Below are 19061 nucleotides of genomic sequence, written 5' to 3' on the forward strand. Positions count from 1 at the left end.
TTCTGTGCTGGCAACACATCCCATCAGACAATATTGCTGCCATGGTTCACCAGTCAATAGCTGTGGCTTGAATCTTTTTTCCCCTCCTGAGGAATAAATGTTCTCTATAATACACTGCAACCAGCATCACTGCAGGATTTCCAGTGTGTGTGCTGTAATACAGTAGTCCCCTTGGTGCAAGTTAGCATGCTAGGTGTGTAACAAGTGCAGAGTGGAGCTCTATTAGTGCAGCAAATGCTGTATTCAATGGGTTCTAGTCCTTGGTGAGTTCCTCTAAAAACTCAAGTTTCCAATTAAATAAATAGCGCGAATTTCATAGGTCTAGCTTCTTCAGTGGTTACAATAAATGAACAGAACTTTAAGCCAGTCCCGTACAGGTGTCTAACTGGGACACCTCCTCACAGTTTCTTGCCTGAATGTGTTACTATGTACTTTAGTTACTGGCCTTTTTCCAGCAACTCTGCTAAGCTCAGGATCTGCCAGGTCCCAGCTCTCAGGCTATCTGGTCTTTCTGTATGCTCTGGCTGCCATGAGTCTGGTCTGACCTCATGGTGTACTGACCTCCAGAGGTCATGGTCTTTGGTGGGTTGGGATGTTGATCTGGTATTTAATACAGTGCCCTGTAATGAGCCATCAATTTCATTATATTTTTTTGCTGGTGTGAGAACAAACTGGCTACTTAAAGGTTTTAACCACTCACCTGTCCCTGTGCCAGTGCCCCATAAGCCTTGATAGCCTCATGAAATGATTTAAAAGTGATGTAGAACAGAATGTTCTCTTTAATTGCTCTTTCTAAGGTGGCATTTCCATGTTTTAGCTCACAGTTTGATTTCATCGCTTATTTATTTTTTCGTAACCACTGGCTACAAAGCAATGTGAATTTTGGCCCAACAGAGAAGTGTGATGCATTTTGTATGGACTGTGACTGGGTAAATGCTGTGGTTTGAGAATTGTCTGCACAGATCCACTACTGGCATCCTTTATCAGGGGTTGGCAACCAGCAACAATGTATAAATTAGGGATGTAATAGTGTAGTCAGTTAATTAACTGAGAAGCAAAAGCTTATCGATTAATGCTGTCAACTACATGTATTCCCCAGCCCTCCGCCCCACATTTCTGGCAGTAAATTTTGCTTATGCTGAGTCCTGGAAGCTACTCCGCACTGTGGCTCTGCAATAATACTTTCCCTTCAGAGCTGCAGCAGGGGTATCCCCAGGACCCAGCATGAGCTGGGACTGAGCCAGGCTGCCTGCCCATTGGACCCTAAAATACTCTTGGCGCAGAGCTGTAGCGGGGCTAGTTGCCGGACCTGGCACTAGCTATGACTGAGTGCTTGCAGTGCTAACCCTTATTGATTAATCATGTAACCGACAACATTTTTGTTGCATACACTAGCGGTTCCCAATTGCTTGTCTGCACACCACTGGCTGCTGGGCCACGGTGGCTGCCGAGGCTGAAACTGGCCATTCATGTGGCTCTGGGGGCAGGGCTGGAGAGATGCACGTGGCTGAGCTGCCAGGCTGGTCTGGTTGTAGTTTCTCTCCCCCCCCCCCCTCCTCCCTTCAGCACACCTTCAAGGGAGCCTTGGTGCTGGGGAGCACTCACCTTCCCCGTGCATGGCCCAAACAAACAGGCAGTCCCCGTCTAGCTGCTGAGTGTGCACTTTCCCAACATATATACTGCATAGTCTCTGCCTCATCCCCACCCCCCGTTTGGGCTTCCTCACTCGGTACCTGCGTGGTGGTGTCACTCCTGTGAGGGGAGGGGAAAGACTATTGCTGCTGTGACATGGCCCTCCCCCATCTCCCTTCTTCAGCTTTGGGAAGACAAAGTAAAAAAGTAATGGCAGGGCGGAGCCTTTCAGGGGGGGAAGGATGTTGCTCAAAGCCAAAGCCTTGCTGACCCAGGAGGAGCAGTGGCTCCAGCAGTTGCCAGGCTGAGTCCTGTGTGTGGACGGGGAGGCGGTGATGAGGGACGAGTGGGGGAAAATGAGGATTGAGTCCCTACAGCATGACAGGGTGTGGCTGCAGCCGTGCGGCCAGCGCAGGGGTGGGGTGTGTGTATGTGACAAACTGCTGGAGGTGGACTGGAAGCATTTTATTTGAATATGTAAATAATGAATATGCAAATAAAAGGTTACTGGGATGCCAAAAGTTTCTGTATGGGTTTGCTGGTTCGTGTTTAAAAAAATGTGAGAATCACTGGCCTACATGATTAGCGAATTACACACTTAACATCCCTGGTATAGATGGAGAAATGCAATAAATGAAGCTGAACATAACCATGACTGTTGGCATTTAGCCTGCCCAGCATGAACTGTATTTACTGTATAAATATTGTAAAGTTAATTACCTAAATATTAGGGATGTAATGGTGTGGACAGTTAAATGATTAACCAATAAGCGATGCTAATGCTACCGGCATTACACGTAGCCTCCTCCCTCTCCCCTTCCGTGTGGCTCTGTGACTAAATTTTTTAGTGGGCGAACCGGCAGCCTGGGTCAGTCCCGGCTCACAATGGGTCCCAACAGCTAGCCCCACTGCGGCTCTGCAGTAAGAGTAAGTTAGGAGCTGAAGGGCAGGCAGCCTGGTTCAGTCTCAGCTCACTCCTGGTCCTGGGAACTACCCCAGCTGCAGCTCTGCAGATAAATTATTTTAGGAGCTGGTTCTTAAATTACTCTTAGTGCAGAGCTGCAGCGGCAGTAACTCTCAGTGCGTGCCAGGACTGAGCCAGGCTGCCGGCTCCCAAGCTACTTGCAATGCACAGCTGCAACAGTTAATCGTATAACCAACAAAATATTTGTCAGTTACCAGATGATATGCAATTTAACATCCCTACTAAGTATATAATTTTCAGCCAGAAAACACCTACCAGGACCTAGGCCAGTGTTTCTCAACCAGTGGTACGAGTAAAGTCTGGGAGAGGTACATCAGCACAACTGAAATTTGGAGACAACTGAATTTTCGTGTTAAGTTTTACAGCATTTTATTATTTTTGTATTTTTTACACACACAAATTTAAATCGCCCGCCTGGCTACAATTAAGTTGTTTAAATAAATGTGTTGCAACGGTAGAAAAAATGTTTGTGTGTCTGGAAATTATAGCTACTAGGGGTACTTTATAAAAAAAAGGTTAAAAAACTCTGACCTAGACTGTGTGCATAAGGTCTTCTATTTACATGATGAAGTATTAATAAGGAGTTATAATCAGAGTTGTGAACTCTGAGAGTACAAACCTTGGAAGGAAGAGGGACATAGTCGTGGAGAAGAATGATGAACAATTCTTTCTATCCCAATGCCCATAAATAACTCAGATTAAATTAGTAAAGAGAACCACCATCATAGACTGTCTTGCAGGATGTGGCAAGGTCACATACAAACTTGAGCTTGATACTCTCAAAATGTGTTCACTTTTCTTACATACTGTTGTGGTTGAACTTAAGTGTGGGGTCTATAATCGATGTGAGCTGGCAGGAAAGAGAAAAAAACATATTAATTGGTTAAAATGTTCCAAAAGCTGTCATAACTAAAATGTATGGCCCAGGCTTACTTCCAGCAGAATTGAGGGAAAAGGCTGGTGCTGTTAAGTGATACGTCACTTGTGCCACCAAGAGGACCACCTGCAGACCATCATTGACAGATTCTCTGAGGCATCTAAACTATTCAGTCTCACAATTAGCCTCGGAAAGACAGAAGTCCTCTTCCAGCCTGCATCAAACAGTGCTCCTCCACAGCCATGTATCACTATTGATGGTACACAACTGAAGGTATGTGGACAGCTTTAAGTACCTGGGCAGCACAATATCAAGTGATGGGTCCCTTGACAAAGAGATTACAGCGAGGATCCAGAAAGCCAGTCATGCAATCTCCCAAGTGCCTATTAAAGTTCTTCAGCACAAAGAGATTCGCCTGTCAACTAAACTCAAGGTATATAATGCCGTGGTCCTCACCTCTCTCCTGTATGGCTGTGAAACATGGACCCTGTACCGTAGGTACATCAAGCGGATGGAGCAGTTCCACATGTGCTCCCTTCAATCAATCATGCGAGTACGCTGGCAGGACCGAATTACTAACCAAGAAGTGCTTGATAGAACTAGTTCCACAAGCATCGAAGCCAAGATCCTTCAGATCCAGCTCAATGGTCTGGCCATGTTCTCCGCATGGACGAGAACAGAATCCCGAGGCAGCTGTTCTATGGGGAGCTCGTATGTAGTAGTCACAAACATGGACGCCCGAGGAAGAGGTATGAGGATAACCTGAAGACCAACTTGCAGTGAACAGGCCTTCAACCTCGATAATTTGAACCAGCTGCTGCAGACAGGACTAATTGGTGTTCCCTTACGAGAAAAGCAGTGACAAAGTTTGAGGACGACCGCCGCCAACGCCTCACAGCTGCACGTGAGAGACTACATAGAGCTGTGTTCTCTCCTGTCCTGACAACTGGCATCCCATGCCCTATTTGTAGTCGCATGTGTGCTCCGGAGCCACATGCATCTCCACAAATGAAATGTACAACATGTCTTCCTCGGCTCCCATGAGACAGCCAACATCAACACTTGTGCCCCTTTACATTTTGTGTTTGGACTCTTGTTTGAGCTAGAGCAATCCTTTGGCTACTTGTTGTTGCATTAAGTTGTCTAGGTACCAAAAGATTATTCCAGCAGTAAGAACAGTTTGAGTCCAGTTTGAATGCTAAATGTACTTTCTTTTGTCTCTATAGTGGGAGGCGGGGAGGAAAGGATACAGGCGGGACCTCCCTGGTCCAGCACCCTCGGGACCTGACTGGTCCTGAATGAGGGAATTTGCCAGACCAGGGGAGGTTCCCCACTGCCCGCTTTCTAGTCTGCCACTGGCTTTGGCTGCTAACCCTGCTGACTGCCCAAGCCAGGCTGCCTACCAATGGTCCCAGCTCAGAGGGCTGCTGTGCAGCACCAGCCCAGCTCCTCTGCTGGGCTGCCATCCCCACCCCCTCCACCTCGCCAGGCTGCCACAGCCCAGTCCTCCTGCCACACTATCGTGGCCCTGGATCCGGCTCCCCTACTCGGCTCCAGCCCCCTGCCAGGCTCCCTGCTGTGCATGGCTTCGACCCTCTTCCAGGACCCCTGCTCTTGCAGCCCTGGCTCCCCTGTGGGCTGCTACAAACCCCTAGGGACTCCTAGCAGCCAGCCCTCCTGCTGCCTGACTCCTGGCCACCAGGGCTCTCTGACCTGGGAACATGGACTAGATGAGTCCCTGGTTTAGGGAGGTGTAACATATATAATCTTGAGGCTGAAGTGCTTATGGGACCTGGAATGGAATGATACTCTCACTACATAAACAATTTTTGACTTTACTTATCCTAATATAATGAGCATAACTTCCTAACTTTTACTACAAAAGTATTTTGCAGTCCTTAGTGACCAGTCATTAATGGAGACCTCAACCAGAGAAGAGTAAATAGGAAAAGATTTGTGACGTATGTTGTAGGGATGTAAAATCCTATTTACATTTCAACGGTGTATCATACGTAATAATTTGCTGGTAAGTGTGGTCAAATTGTATAGATAAGCTTCTGCAATTGAGACCATAATCTAGTAGTGTTTGTATTAAGGATGTGAAAGTGTACCCATGTATATGATTAACCAATGAGCCTGGTTTAATCAGTTAACCTTCAAAGTCACATATAAACTCCAGGGCTGCATCTAGACTGGCATGATTTTGCGGAAATACTTTTAACGGAAAAGTTTTTCCGTTAAAAGTATTTCCACAAAAGAGTGTCTAGATTGGCATGGATGCTCTTGCGTAAAAGCATCTGTGCCCAGTATAGACGCGCTTTTGCGCAGGAAAGCTCCGATGGCCATTTTAGCCATCGGGCTTTCTTGCACAAAAAGTTAAGGTGCCTGTCTACACTGGCCCTCTTGCGCAAGTATTCTTGCTTATCCCTGAGCGAGTTTATCCCTGAGCGGGAGCATCAAAATATTTGCGCAAGAAGCACTGAATTCTTACATTAGAACGTCAGTGCTCTTGCGCAAATTCAAGCGGCCAGTGTAGATAGCTGGCAAGTTTTTGCGCAAAAGTAGATGCTTTTGTGCAAAATCTTGCCAGTCTAGACGCACCCCAGGGGTATTCAGGGAGCTGGATTAATAATAAGCAGCACTGTATAAGTGCTAAATATTCCTAATGAAAAATAGGAATATGTAATGGATCACGTCGGAGTATTTTAGGAGCATAGAAGGAACATTGCTGCCTAACTTTTTTCAGCTGTGTGCAGAATAAATTTTGTTCTGTGCATTGAGGCATGTGCAGATGTGGACTGCCAATAGAAGCACCTGCTGCCAGAGATGAGTACTGTGGGCACTCTGCTAATCAGCTGCACGATGCCTGTTTCTCTCCTGTGCGGCCGCCCAAGCATTCAATTTACAGAGAACGCTGGTAGGGAATAAATATAACTTGGGACTCGTACAAAATTTCACCGTGTTCTGAAACAGTCTTTCAGAACCATTTATACATTGTCTTCAAATATGCAACTGGGCCATATTATGTCCTATGACAGCCAAGACTTTTAAAAATAAGTGCCTAAAGCAAACCTCTTATGTCCATATTTAGACATTGATATAGATAGTCTGATTTATCTCCCACCTCCTCCGAAAGTGCTAGACATTAAACAAGTCTCAGAGAGGTATATCAGTGCTAGTCTATATCCACAAAAACAACAAGGAAGTGTCACAGGACTCCTTGTTTTTGCAGATATTAAACAACTACCACTGACTGTAGCTGGTGCCACATAATAGGCAATGAAAATTGTTGGGAGAGGTTGAAACAGGTCCCATATGAAGAGAAATTAAAAAAACTTAGACTTTTCAGCTTAGAAAAGGGGAGACTAAGCAGGGATATGATAGAGGCCAATAAAATCATGACTGGTGTGAAAAAAGTGAACAAGGAAAAGTTATTTACTTATTCCCATAGTATAAGAACTGGGTGTCACCAAATGAAATTAATAGGCAGCAGGTTTAAAACAAAGAAAAGAAAGTTTTTCTTCACTCAGCACACAGTCAACCTGGAACTCCTTGCCAGAGGATGGGGTGAAGACTAGGACTTTAACAGGGCTCAAAAAAGAGCTAGAAGATTCATGGAGGTGAGGTCCATCAATGGCTGTTAGCCAGGATGGGTAGGAATGGTGTCGCTAGCTTCTGTTTGTCTGGAAATGGGTCACAAGGGAGGGATCACGTGATGTGTTCCTCATGTGTTCCCTCCCTCTGGGGTATCTACATTGGCTACTGTCAGTAGACAGGATACATGGCTAGATGGACTGTTGGTCTGACCCACTATGGCCATTCTTATGTTATCTGTAGTGATGCAATAGCAGTAACATACAGGAGTCATGCAGGAGATTTGGCTTTATTTAATTCCCACCTATGGATAACCTTGCAGATTCCCCTGTCTTAATTCCCAGCCTTGGGGTAATCCTACGAAGTATTTAAAAAAGTGCTGAAAGATAAGTGTGTGCCAAAGAGCTTTGCTAAACTAGGGTCAATATCTCCTATTTGCAGATCTGTGAAGCAGGGTACTCATAACTAGGGGCAGATATTAGCTTCATTTCTTTTATTTTCAGTTTAAAAGAACCAAATTATATTATTTCTTTCTACCACCTTAGCTCCTCTGCCTGATCGAGGTACAGGATAAGAGAGAATGTGGAGTTGGATGGGTTCAAAAAAGAGCCATGGAGGTCAGGTCCATCGGCTATTAGCCAGGATGGTAGGAATGGTGAGCCTAGCCCCTTTGTCTGTCTGGAAATGAATGACAGGAGAGGGACCACATGAGGATTACCTGTTGTGTTCCCTCCTTCTGGGGCATCCGGTATTGACCACTGTCAGCAGACAGGATACTAGGCTAGATGGACCTATAGTCTGACCCAGTATGGCCGTCCTTATGTTCATATAATTATGTCAGATCTCTGCAGAAGTTTCATTTTGGTCACAGAATGGCCTCTCATGGAATACTACAGCATCTGCTCTCTAAAGGAAAACCAGTTAAATAAGGAAGGTGCCAGAAAGGTCTCAAGTTACAGTGGGGAAGGTCTAGGTTAGATATTAGGGAAAACTATTTCACTAGGAGGGTGGGGAAGCACTGGAATGGGTTACCTAGGGAGGTGGTGGAATCTCCATCCCTAAAGGTTTTTAAGTCTTGGCTTGACAAAGCCCTGGCTGAGTTGATTTAATTGGGATTGGTCCTGCTTTGGGCAGGACTTGATGACCTCCTGAGGTCTCTTCTTGCCATATGATTCTATGAAAGGGCAGGGGAGAGGCAGGGAGAAAAATGGTGATGTCAATGGAGTATGCTGTGTATACTCTGCACTTCACAAAATGAGTCTACCTACATGCTTAAGCTTTGAACGTACACACACATTTCCCACAGTTATACTACAACTGGTGTAGTTTAAGTGGACTAAGCAATAGTGAATTTAATCTATTACTCTCAGTAGAAAAGTTTTTATATATGAGATGATTTCTTAAAATCTCCTTACACAAAATCATGTTCCTCTCCCCCCACTTCATCTCTTCCTCTTACCAACATCCAGACTAGCCCTGTGGTCTGTATTTAGCTCAGGGGTGAGCAAAAGGGCCTGTATGAGCGGCCCACCAAATGGGTGGATTTGGCCCATGGAGGCCCTGGCGTGCCCCCACCCCCATGCCAATTAGGGCCTGGGGTGGGGGGAGTGCACAAAGTTTCCTCTGCCCTGCAAGGAGTACACAGCACTTGGAAGCACCAGGCGCTCCTGGCAGTGCTGGAGGAGGCTTCGCATGCTCCCCCACCCCCAGGAGGAGCACACAAAGTTTCCTCTGCTCTGGCCCTGCCCTGTGAGGAGCACATGGCATTTAGAAGTGCTGTGTGCTCCTGGCAGGATGGGAGAAGACTTCACACATTCCCCCACCCCCAGACCCTGACTGGCCTGGGAGCCGGGGAGTGTGGGAAGTCTCCTCCCAGCCAGGGGCATAGGCACCCAGGGGAAAGGAGGAGGGCAGGTGGGCAAAGGTGCTCCCCCAACCCCAGACCAATCATGATCTGGGGGTGGGGAACCCCGAAGTGCCCCATCCCCACCCCTTCTACTTGAGGCCCTGCCCCTTCTGGTGCAGCCCGGGGCCACTTCAGAGATTTTTTTTAAGTGGCCCCCAGCAAAAAATTATTGCCTACCTCTGATTTAGCTTGTTTTCCTTATTGATATTAGCTTTTGCAGTGTATTAACAAACTACTGTAGACATACCCAGACTAGGGATGTGAATCGTTTACTGGTAAGCCTCACCTATTAAGGATGAAGCTTACTGGTTAAGGTTAACTGGTGGGGGCTGGAGCAGCTCCCTGCCTGCAGCAGAGAAGTGTTGCTCTGGTCATCCGGAGCAGCTCCTGTCTGTGGCGGGCCTCCGCACCCAGCAGGCAGGCACTGCTCCGGTTGCCATGGGGGATGGCTCCCCTCACTTGGTTAACCAATTAAATAGGATTTTTGCATCCCTAACCCAGATAGCAGGCATGGAACAACCCTGGGTAACTTGTACTACAGGGATTTTTTTCATTGCTGTACAGACTTCCAGGGTTGTGCTAGAGCCCAAGCTCTGAGACTGTCTCAGAATACAGGGTGTTGGGGCCTGGCTGGAGTGGAGGGTTCCAGAATTCAGGCTCCAGCCAGAGCCCAGAAGTCTATACGGCAGTGAAACAGCCCTGCAGCCTGAATCAGCTGGCATGGGCCAGCTGTGGGTTTTTCTTTGATGTGTAGACATACTCTTTGTGATCCTTGGTAGTTACATTCTCTTTCCTAAGCACTTCTATGTCGCTCTGTATTATTCCGCAGCACCTAGTGCTTCCATAACTTGTTCTGAGTTATTCTCCTATCTCTGATATACCTTGTTGGGCAAATTATCTTTTGATATGAGAATCCCCCATAGAATGTGAATATTCACTCAGGATGTAGTGCAGACGATAGGGATTTCGTTTCTTTCTTCTGCCATTTCAATCCCTGCTTCTCAGCAAAGTGCGGATTTGACTAAGATCCTTTTACTCATAATGTTCCGAATATTTGTAAAGATGCTCTTGTCAATATGAACAAACTGCAAGATTGTATTTAAGTTTAATTACAGCTGATGTCCTCCCTAGAGCCTTGTGCTAGAGGTGACAGTCTTCTGAAAAGTGATGACTAGTGGGAGAGAGACTTGAAGTGAGAGGCATTATGAAAGACTCTAAGCAGCTTATTTGTTTAGGCTTTGATAAAGACATATACCTTAAATAATCACTTCCTCATGATAGTTGAAAGGAAACCAGTACCAACTTGTTTCAGGACTGATCGTAAAATAGTTTCCTCCCGCATAGGGTTCAACTGACAAGTGTGCTTTATTGTACACGTGGTGACAAGCTTTTCTGTCTGTGAACTATGGAGCATAGCCAAGTGAAATCATGTCTCTTATTTTTCTAAATCACTTAGTTTTGTGCCTTTTTACAACTTGAATTCTATAATAGATCTTCCCATGTTGCTCAAAGAATGCCTTACTTAAATATAACCATAGGCTGGAGGAATATTTCTCTATGGTACTGATTTATGAAGCAAATCTCAGTGTATTTTGCCTAGTATTACTTTTGCTCTTTAACCAAACATTTAGCATGGGATTATGTTATCAGAACCGTTTGTTTGTGTTTCATTCACTACACACAAATGTAACAGGTTTTCTGTCAGAAATTATTCTGAAAATTGAGTAAGGGAAAGCTATATGGAGAATTTAATCCCACTATGACCCAATGCCGAACCTTCAGCATAATTGACAATTTCTGTAGACTGTGTTGTCTGTCATACATGGACCCTGGTGGTGGGAAGGGTGAGTGTTTTGGAGAGGTAAAAAATTTGAATAGTACTTACTGAGATGGTTAATGGAAAATAATTCAGATCTTGCTGTTAGACTAAAAACTGGATACTAATTGCAGCTAATTTATTTTATGGGTTATTCACCTGAAGGAAGTGGGTTGTGCTCACGAAAGCTCATGATACCATCTACATGTTTTGTTAGTCTCTAAGGTGATGCAAGACTATTTGTTGTTTTTTGAGTTATTCTATGGTTATTGACATTAAGTACTTAAATATCACTGTGATTGGAACTTCTAGGAAAATCTAAGATTAGTAGATACATAGAAGGCCTCTGCAAACTCCTGGACAGTGAAATCCCCTACCATGTACTGGAATGTGTATAAGAAGTGGCTACGAAAGGGGGCTCTGCCTTCTGGAAGTAGCTTCCATGGCTATACATCCTCATAGCTCAAAGTTTGAGCTGGACTTGTGAATTTTACCTGATAGAAGGCAGTTTGGGTGTTTGTCACAGCGGGAAACCCTAATATCTTCACTCCAATCTCTATCCCTCCCCCTTTCTTATGATGTGTTACATCAGAAGTGGGCACGGATCCACCTGCGTCCCATGAACCCCCTGTCTGCACTCCTCTCCCACATGCTTCTCGTGCACCGGAGCACTGCACTTCCTGTGCCTCCCTCCTTCCCCACACTTTCGGAGGAACCGTGAATCACCTGATTTACCATCCATCCCTACTCCTCCTCTCTCCCAGAGCTGGAATACCATGAACAGCTGATTTGTGGCATTTCAGCTCTGACAGGGAGCAGGGGAAGTGGGGACAGAGCACAAATCAGATGATTTGTGGGCTTTGAAAGCGCTAGGCAGAGGGAGAGGCGTGCACAAGAACCGTGTGGGGGAGGGAGGTAGACAGGGGTACCTCAGATGTAATTGAGTGGCCCACAGGCTGCTGCCATCCACTGAGGTGACGGAAGGCCTCTCATGCAGCCCACCCACTACTCATGACTGCCCATCTTTGCATTACATGATGGAGTATGGAGGTTGAGAGAGTATTATTCTGGGTTCATCCCCTCTGGTATCTGGGCACCTTCTAGCAGTGCATTGAGGAACAGGATTAAGGAGCTTTGGTTCACAAGCTTCCACTGAGGAGAGAAGAGCAATGGAGTGTGTTTTTGGTTTTGGAACTTGTGTGTGCACATAATATATTTAAAAAAAAAACATGTTGAAACATATTAGAGAAGATAAGGTTACAGAAATGTGCCTTGCAAGTAGAATGGAAGATGGAGAGGTTAGTGATGACTTTCATTTCCTGCGGATGTTCACTCCAGTTTTGGGCCATTCCCAGGTGAGCTGCAAAACCCCAACGTATTACTTGTGTAATTACTGAACTTTTCAGTTTCTTACCAAAACTTCAATGACTGAAATGGGTTAAACACTTTAAATAGTTCTCCAAAAGGGGAGACTTATCTTATATTTCCACTCTGTTCCATATTTGAATTCTTCCAGTGTATCTCTTAGCATTTCATGCTGTTTTGTTCTTGTTTTAAAGCAATTGTCAATATATATCTAATTTGCAAAATCTATTTAGGATTTTGATGCAAACTGATATTATGTACAAACTTTATTGTCTTTGTATTTAGTATTTTAATTCAAGCCACTGCCTCATTTATTTGGGGGAAAATTCTATAATTAAGATTGTACTTAAAGTCAATGAAATGATCAGGGAAGAGGGTATGGATAAATTTGGAGCTGCACTATAATTTGTTGACCTGGTTATTTTTATTTAATTAACTGGTTTATTTTAATAGGTGGAAAAAACAAGCATGAAGCTGATGCCAGGACAGGAAAAACCCAGGAATACAAGAGAGACAGAATTCTGGTAGGTTTAAAAAGCAACACCCAGCTCAGTATAGGGATGTTAAATTTCAATTAATCAGCTAATCAAGAAGTTGATGGAATTTCCATTGACTATTCAATTAGTCGATAAGGGATATATGGGGCGCTTGCTATCCCAGATGCGCCTCTGCCTCTGCCGGGGAACTGCAGCATTTCTGCCTTTGAAATGTAACAAGAGCCCTGGGCTCCTGCTACATTTCAAAGTCAGAGATGCAGTCAGGATCTGGCATGAGCAAGGAATGCTTGAGTTCCCACTCGAGCCATTTCCTCGCTGTGTCTTTGCCTCCCCTACCCCACGTGGAGACGGTGCTGGGGGGAACCAACTTTTAAGCCACCTTCCCCAGCACTGACTCCTGCTAAGGGCAGGTGGAAGTGACTAGTCGAGTAGTGACTCAACTACAAGGAGTCTGCTATTTGTCACCCCGATATACGTTGGTTCCGCACTAGTGTCATTGATGCTCCCCGCTCTTCCATCGCACGAAAAAAAAAAAGAAAAAGCACCAATTCGCACAAATGAAAGTCAGCTTTAGAAAAAAAATTCCCCACTTTACATCCTTTTGCTATATGTCCACATTTTTTTTTAAATGTATCTCGGCTATATAGTGGGGATACCCTGTACTAGGGATGTAAGCGACTAGTCAACTATCCGAGAAGCAAAAGCATATCAGTCGATTCTAGTCACTTCCTCTCTTCCCTCCCTTCCCCCATTGCTGCCTCTGTTAGAGGCAGCAAGGGGACGGGGAGCAGGATCTGGTGTTGAGGGGATGGAGTAGCTAGTTGAAAAGCTGGTTCCCCCCAGCACCATCTCTGCAGGGGAGGCAGAAGGGACCGGGTGTGAACTGGGAATCAGCTGATTCCTGGCTCAGGCCCATTCCCAGACACTGCGCTTCTGCTTTTTAAATGTAAAAAGTCTAGAGTGCAGCGGGGGGGACCCACACGTGCCTGGAATCATCTGTCCTGGCTCAAGCTGGGTCCCCCCAGCTGCGCTTCAGCTATTTAAGAGGCAGAGCCGCAGAGGGATTCATTCCTGGGGCCGGGAGCTAAGCCTGCTGTGGCTCCCCTGCTTATTGACTAGTCGATGGAAAATCCATTGACTAGTTGAATAAACAAATTTAATATCCCTACCCTGTACCCGTAAGCCTATGCTTATCAAGTAGTCAACTAGCTGATTACATCCCTAGTCCAGTATCTTGTCTTCTGATAGTGGTCAGTGTCAGGTGCCTGTAGTGAATGAACAGAACATCTCCTGTTCCTTTTCATAGAACATAAATTTTGTGTGTTGGGGGGGGGGGGGGTTGTTTTTGTTTTGTTTTTTTCCCCAGAAATCTTTTTACATCAGCTGCTTTAGTAATACTTGTATTTTTATTGATTTTAAGGTAAATATTATTATGTATGTCTTTCCTACTGCTCTGGAATAGTAGCTAGTAAAAAGTTTTAATGCTTTCATTTCCAGATTGAGATATGGGAGAAATTAAGATTCTCCATATATATATTTCTGACAATTTCTATATATTGTATATGAGAGAGAGAGAGAGAGAGAGAGAGAGCTAACAATTGAGTAAGGCTTAAATTATGCATAGAGTGATATGAAAGATCACTTCAAAAATGCAATTTAAATGCCTGTTTAAAAATAGACCACAAAAATATCAATATTATGTCAACGAGAAAGGTGTCTCCAGGAACTTTCTGAAAGCTAGATGACCATGTGTCACTAAATACTTCCCCCCTTATCTTTTTCAGATCTTTCCTGAAAGAAGCCCTAGAGTTGTGTCAATGCTCATTCTTCAGTATGTTTAAGGGTCTGTATCACAAGAATAAAATGCTGAATGTGCACGTGAACCATGTTTCAAATGAGAGGATGTCTGAATAGTTTTCCCAGTAAATGAATTGTAAATTGAAATGCCAAAAAAACCCTAAAAAGATGTATGTAAAATGTCCCTGTTAAATTTAGATTGGCATAATTACTATGGACACAGGCTGAATCTTTCTAGTCCAACCATCTTGACACCTGATAGGTGCCAAACCAGAGAATGTGTCCACTCAATATTATAGAGAATGGGTCTCTTGATTTTTATTTCAGAGGTGAATAAATGGAACAGCATTTGCAATGCTGCTTAATAATGTATGTCCTATATAAGCCTACGCATAGCCAAGGCTGATCAGCTCTCTTCATAATAAAGTGTTACCCAATTTTGGAAATGCATATATAAAGCATAAAAAAATGCCTATATTTAGCTGCATTACCAGCACTTCCACTGCTTACTGTCCTCTTAGAAGACATTTGGGGTAATTTAGATCTAAATAATAGTATAGAACACTGAGCCAGGACTGGTGGCTGTAAACAAACTTTATGGGACTGTGAGAGAACTAGCCGCAGAGATACAAACTGCACTTCAAGCAGATAACGCTAATTTCTATAGATACTTCAAGCCACTAACACATTCACATTCTCTGTATTGCACACAACACATTTCTTCCTGTTGCATTTTAAAATGCCACCAGTTTTTAAAGGGACTCAGCAGATCTAAGTGATCTATCTTTGACCCACCATGCAGAATTAACACACTTAATCCAGTAATGTTGTAGAAAAGATCTGATGGGGAGGAAATAACATTTGAATTTATAGTTTCATTGCTAGAGTTGGTCATCATAAAATAGTTTCATGAAAATTCAAACTTTATCTAACCTTTCAAAAGTCTAAACTTTGATGTCCTTAATTATTACATTTTGTAAATGTCAGGAAATTCCTTTTAAGTAAGCCATACACTATTTAAAGGAAAGACTTGATTAAAAAGCCACTGCTGCAAGGTAGACCTGAATTGCAGGAAAACATATTAGAAATGATTTTGTGTTTCATTTTTGTTTTAGGTTTTTTCTTTCCATTTCCAGTGCATATATGCATACTTTCAAGGAATGAGAACTGATGACTCTGAAGCTGGTGAAGTGAGTTTGAAATCATGAATATAAAGAAACTTTGAGCCAAGTGAAGCCCTGATGTTGTGTGAAATGCTGTTAAGAAAACTTTGTTTCCGTCAAATCTTACGCTCCAAGTTACTCCTCATTCTAGTTTTCACTTTAGCAACCATTTTTGTTCTAAATAATAATCAAAAGCCAGACTTCTTGAATCACAAACATCTAGAGCTGACTGATGAAGATCCCACCAGTAATATTAACTGCTCTAAGATACTGCAGGGCGATATAGAGGAAATTCAAAACGTAAAGCTTGAGATGTTAACGGTGTCATTTAAGAAACGCCCTAAGCTAACAGCAAGTGATTATATTAATATGACAATGGATTGTGCCTCTTTTACCAAAATGCGGAAGTATATTATGGAACCTCTCAGTAAAGAGGAAGCTGAATTTCCAATTGCCTATTCAATAGTCGTATATCACAAAATAGACATGCTTGATAGACTTCTAAGATCAATCTATGCACCTCAGAATTATTACTGCATTCATGTTGACAAAAAGTCTCCAGAATCTTTTCTGGCTGCAGTTAAGGGAATTGTGTCCTGTTTCAATAATGTCTTTATTGCCAGCCAATTGGAAAGTGTAGTGTATGCTTCATGGAGCAGGGTACAGGCCGACCTCAACTGCATGAAAGATCTCTACAGAAGAAGTATAAACTGGAAATATTTGATAAATTTATGTGGTATGGACTTTCCCATTAAGACCAACCAGGAAATTGTGGAGAAATTGAAAGCCCTAAAGGGTGAAAACAGCTTAGAAACTGAGAAAATGCCTTCCAGCAAAGAAATACGATGGAAAAAACACTATGAAATTGTTGATGGTAAACTAAAGAACATGGGAATAGACAAACAACCTCCACCTCTCAGTACACCTGTTTTCTCTGGCAGTGCCTATTTTGTTGCTAGTAGGAGATTTGTAGAGTATGTGCTAGAAAACAGCAAAATCCTTGAGTTTATTGAATGGGCTAAAGATACATATAGCCCCGATGAATACTTGTGGGCTACTATTCAAAGAATCCCTGAAGTTCCAGGGGCCGTTTCTTCCAGTGACAAGTATGATATTTCTGACATGAATGCTCTTGCGAGGTTTGTGAAGTGGCATTATTTTGAGGGGGATGTGTCAAAAGGTGCCCCCTATCCTCCGTGCAATGGAATTCATGTGCGTTCTGTGTGTGTATTTGGAGTGGGAGACTTGAACTGGATGTTACAGAAACACCACTTATTTGCTAACAAATTTGATACTGATGTTGACCCCTTTGCAATTCAGTGCTTGGAAGAATATTTGAGAGACAAAGCTTTGCACCAACACAAAAATTAAAATGCCTTTTTGTTTTGGCACAACTGCCTCATCTTGATAAAACTGTTGTGTAGATAAAATAATTATATAGTGGCAATATATGTGTGTTTCACCTTACTCGTTGCCTTGGTATGAGCGTCAAACTTCATGTGGGTATACATGAGATGTTCAGTCTCACCTGACTACTTAACACACCAATTTCCATACCTCATACCCTATTATTGGAAGCAGTCCAAAGAGCATAATTGGAGAGAGCTACTCCAGCAAGTCCAGCTATTCTTGTGTAACATTTCATTAGCCTTTCAGGTTCCTTTTTTTGGTTCTCTGCTACTGTTTAATCCACAGACTTAAAAACAGAACTCCCTGATCTTATCTATTACTCAATCCTTTTTCATAATCCGGGCTCAACAAATTATAGAATCTACTCGCCCACGGTGAGTAGATTATAACCCAGAAGAGCCGGGTTCCGGCGACCTGCGCATGCGCAGAACGATCTGCGCATGCGCAGGTCGCCAGACAGCGTGGCTGGCGAGCAGGGCTCGCTGCGGTTCGGCGAGCCCTGTGCATAATCATCCCCAGTTGGGCAAGGGGTAGAGGAGAAGCTAGACTGAGCAAATATGTTGATGCAAAATAATCTCAGGGAATGCATATTAGGGATTCTTTAAAAGGTAACACAGGGGAATTGAGCAATATGCCAAAGCAAAGACTGAATCCTCTCTTCAGAAAACTTTAAACTTTAAGTTGACATCTTCACCAACCAGCTATAAGGTCATCTTCCAGTAATGTTTTGTGTGAGTGTTCTAGTTTGTGAAAACTATTTTAAAGTTTAACAGTTACATTTTAATTTTGGAATAAAAATTATAGCTCTAATCTGTAATGTCCATCTTCTCAGGGAAATTTATTATTCTGTGCCTGATAGAATATAAGTGCTGATATCAAATTTATTTTTTATGCATTGTCACTTTTTCTACACTTGTAATTTTTTTTTTAGTCTAGTCTATGAAGATTGAGATTATTTTATGTTGCAACTCTGGCATAGCAGAGCTTCGGGTCTTAACTTTCTGAAGGAGTGAACATACATCTAGTCTGCCCAATTGTATCCCAGAACATTTAAATACTTACTGAATATCCAGAAAAATAAATTATTTTTCTAAGTGAAACTGTTTCCTCTTGACTTTTGAATGTCCCCTCTTAAAGCACTGTAAATATAACTGACTGGTATAGTTAAATAATAACTTGGGGCGAATCATGTTAAGCCTTGTTCAAGTAGGTAGTCCTCAGTCCCAATAAATTGAGTGGGGCTACCTATATGAATAGAATGGAGGGTGTAGTTTCCATATACATTGTAACAGAACTGCCATAAATATTAGCCAGCCTTTTAGTCCTAACTGTTGAAATTATTTTGATCCTTTTGGGGGTGAAGGAGAGAGGTTAGCATAAATTGAAGCTCAGTATGCACTCTGCAGGGGTCTACTTTTTATTTTGATTCTTTACATATGTGCAGATGCATAATCCTGCTCATGTGAGGAATCCTAATGAAACCAGTGTTGTTCATACGAGTAAGTTAGCTACATAACTGTTAGCAAAATTAGACCCATGACATCGACACTAGGGCTGAGAAGCCTGCTCTAGGAAGAGTGATTGGGGAACTTGAAACACAAGGCATGAGAAGTACTAGATCTGTCTTCCAAAGGGACCTGCAACAACTTTGAACAGTATCCAAAAAAGTGTGTGTGTGTGGGTTGGGGGGCGGCTATTGTGGTAGACATGATGAAAGCAAGATTGTAGACTTGGTGTTAAAGCTCAAACTATTTCTTCATGCAGCTTTTATTGTACTCTGATAAACTACTAGACAGTTGTGAAACTCTTCACCTACTTTTTAAAAACTATCATTATATCACTGGAAACTTCTTACATACAGTTATATTCTATACAGGAATTCCACTTCCGTGCCTAAGAAAAAGGTTAGAGATTTTAAGTCTACTCCCTGTAACCCAATGTTAATCTCTCATTCATGTAAAAGAGGAAAATATTTAACTTTCCCTGCGCTTCAAAATAATCTATTTCTAAGCAGCTGTG

The 19061-nt window shown here is 43.2% G+C and overlaps 1 protein-coding gene across 3 annotated transcripts in view; it reads left to right on the plus strand.

Annotated features, from left to right (window-relative positions):
- GCNT1 (glucosaminyl (N-acetyl) transferase 1) overlaps positions 1-18142 on the plus strand; it is a 30932-nt gene extending 12790 nt beyond the window's left edge. For 2 of the 3 annotated variants that reach the window (XM_075931735.2, XM_075931734.2), the window contains 3 exons: positions 12629-12699; positions 14457-14515; positions 15585-18142. In XM_075931735.2, the coding sequence (XP_075787850.2) occupies positions 15711-17003 (1293 nt within the window). In that variant the 5' untranslated portion in view covers positions 12629-12699; positions 14457-14515; positions 15585-15710 and the 3' untranslated portion in view covers positions 17004-18142. Of the gene's footprint in view, positions 1-12628; positions 12700-14456; positions 14518-15584 lie in introns of all 3 variants that reach the window. The other variant, XM_089779240.1, reaches the window with a different exon arrangement.
- Positions 18143-19061: the final 919 nt, after the last annotated feature.

The sequence above is a fragment of the Pelodiscus sinensis genome, chromosome 6, assembly GCF_052426305.1.
Source record: "Pelodiscus sinensis isolate ZL-2025 chromosome 6, ASM5242630v1, whole genome shotgun sequence".
NCBI lineage: Eukaryota > Metazoa > Chordata > Testudines > Trionychidae > Pelodiscus > Pelodiscus sinensis.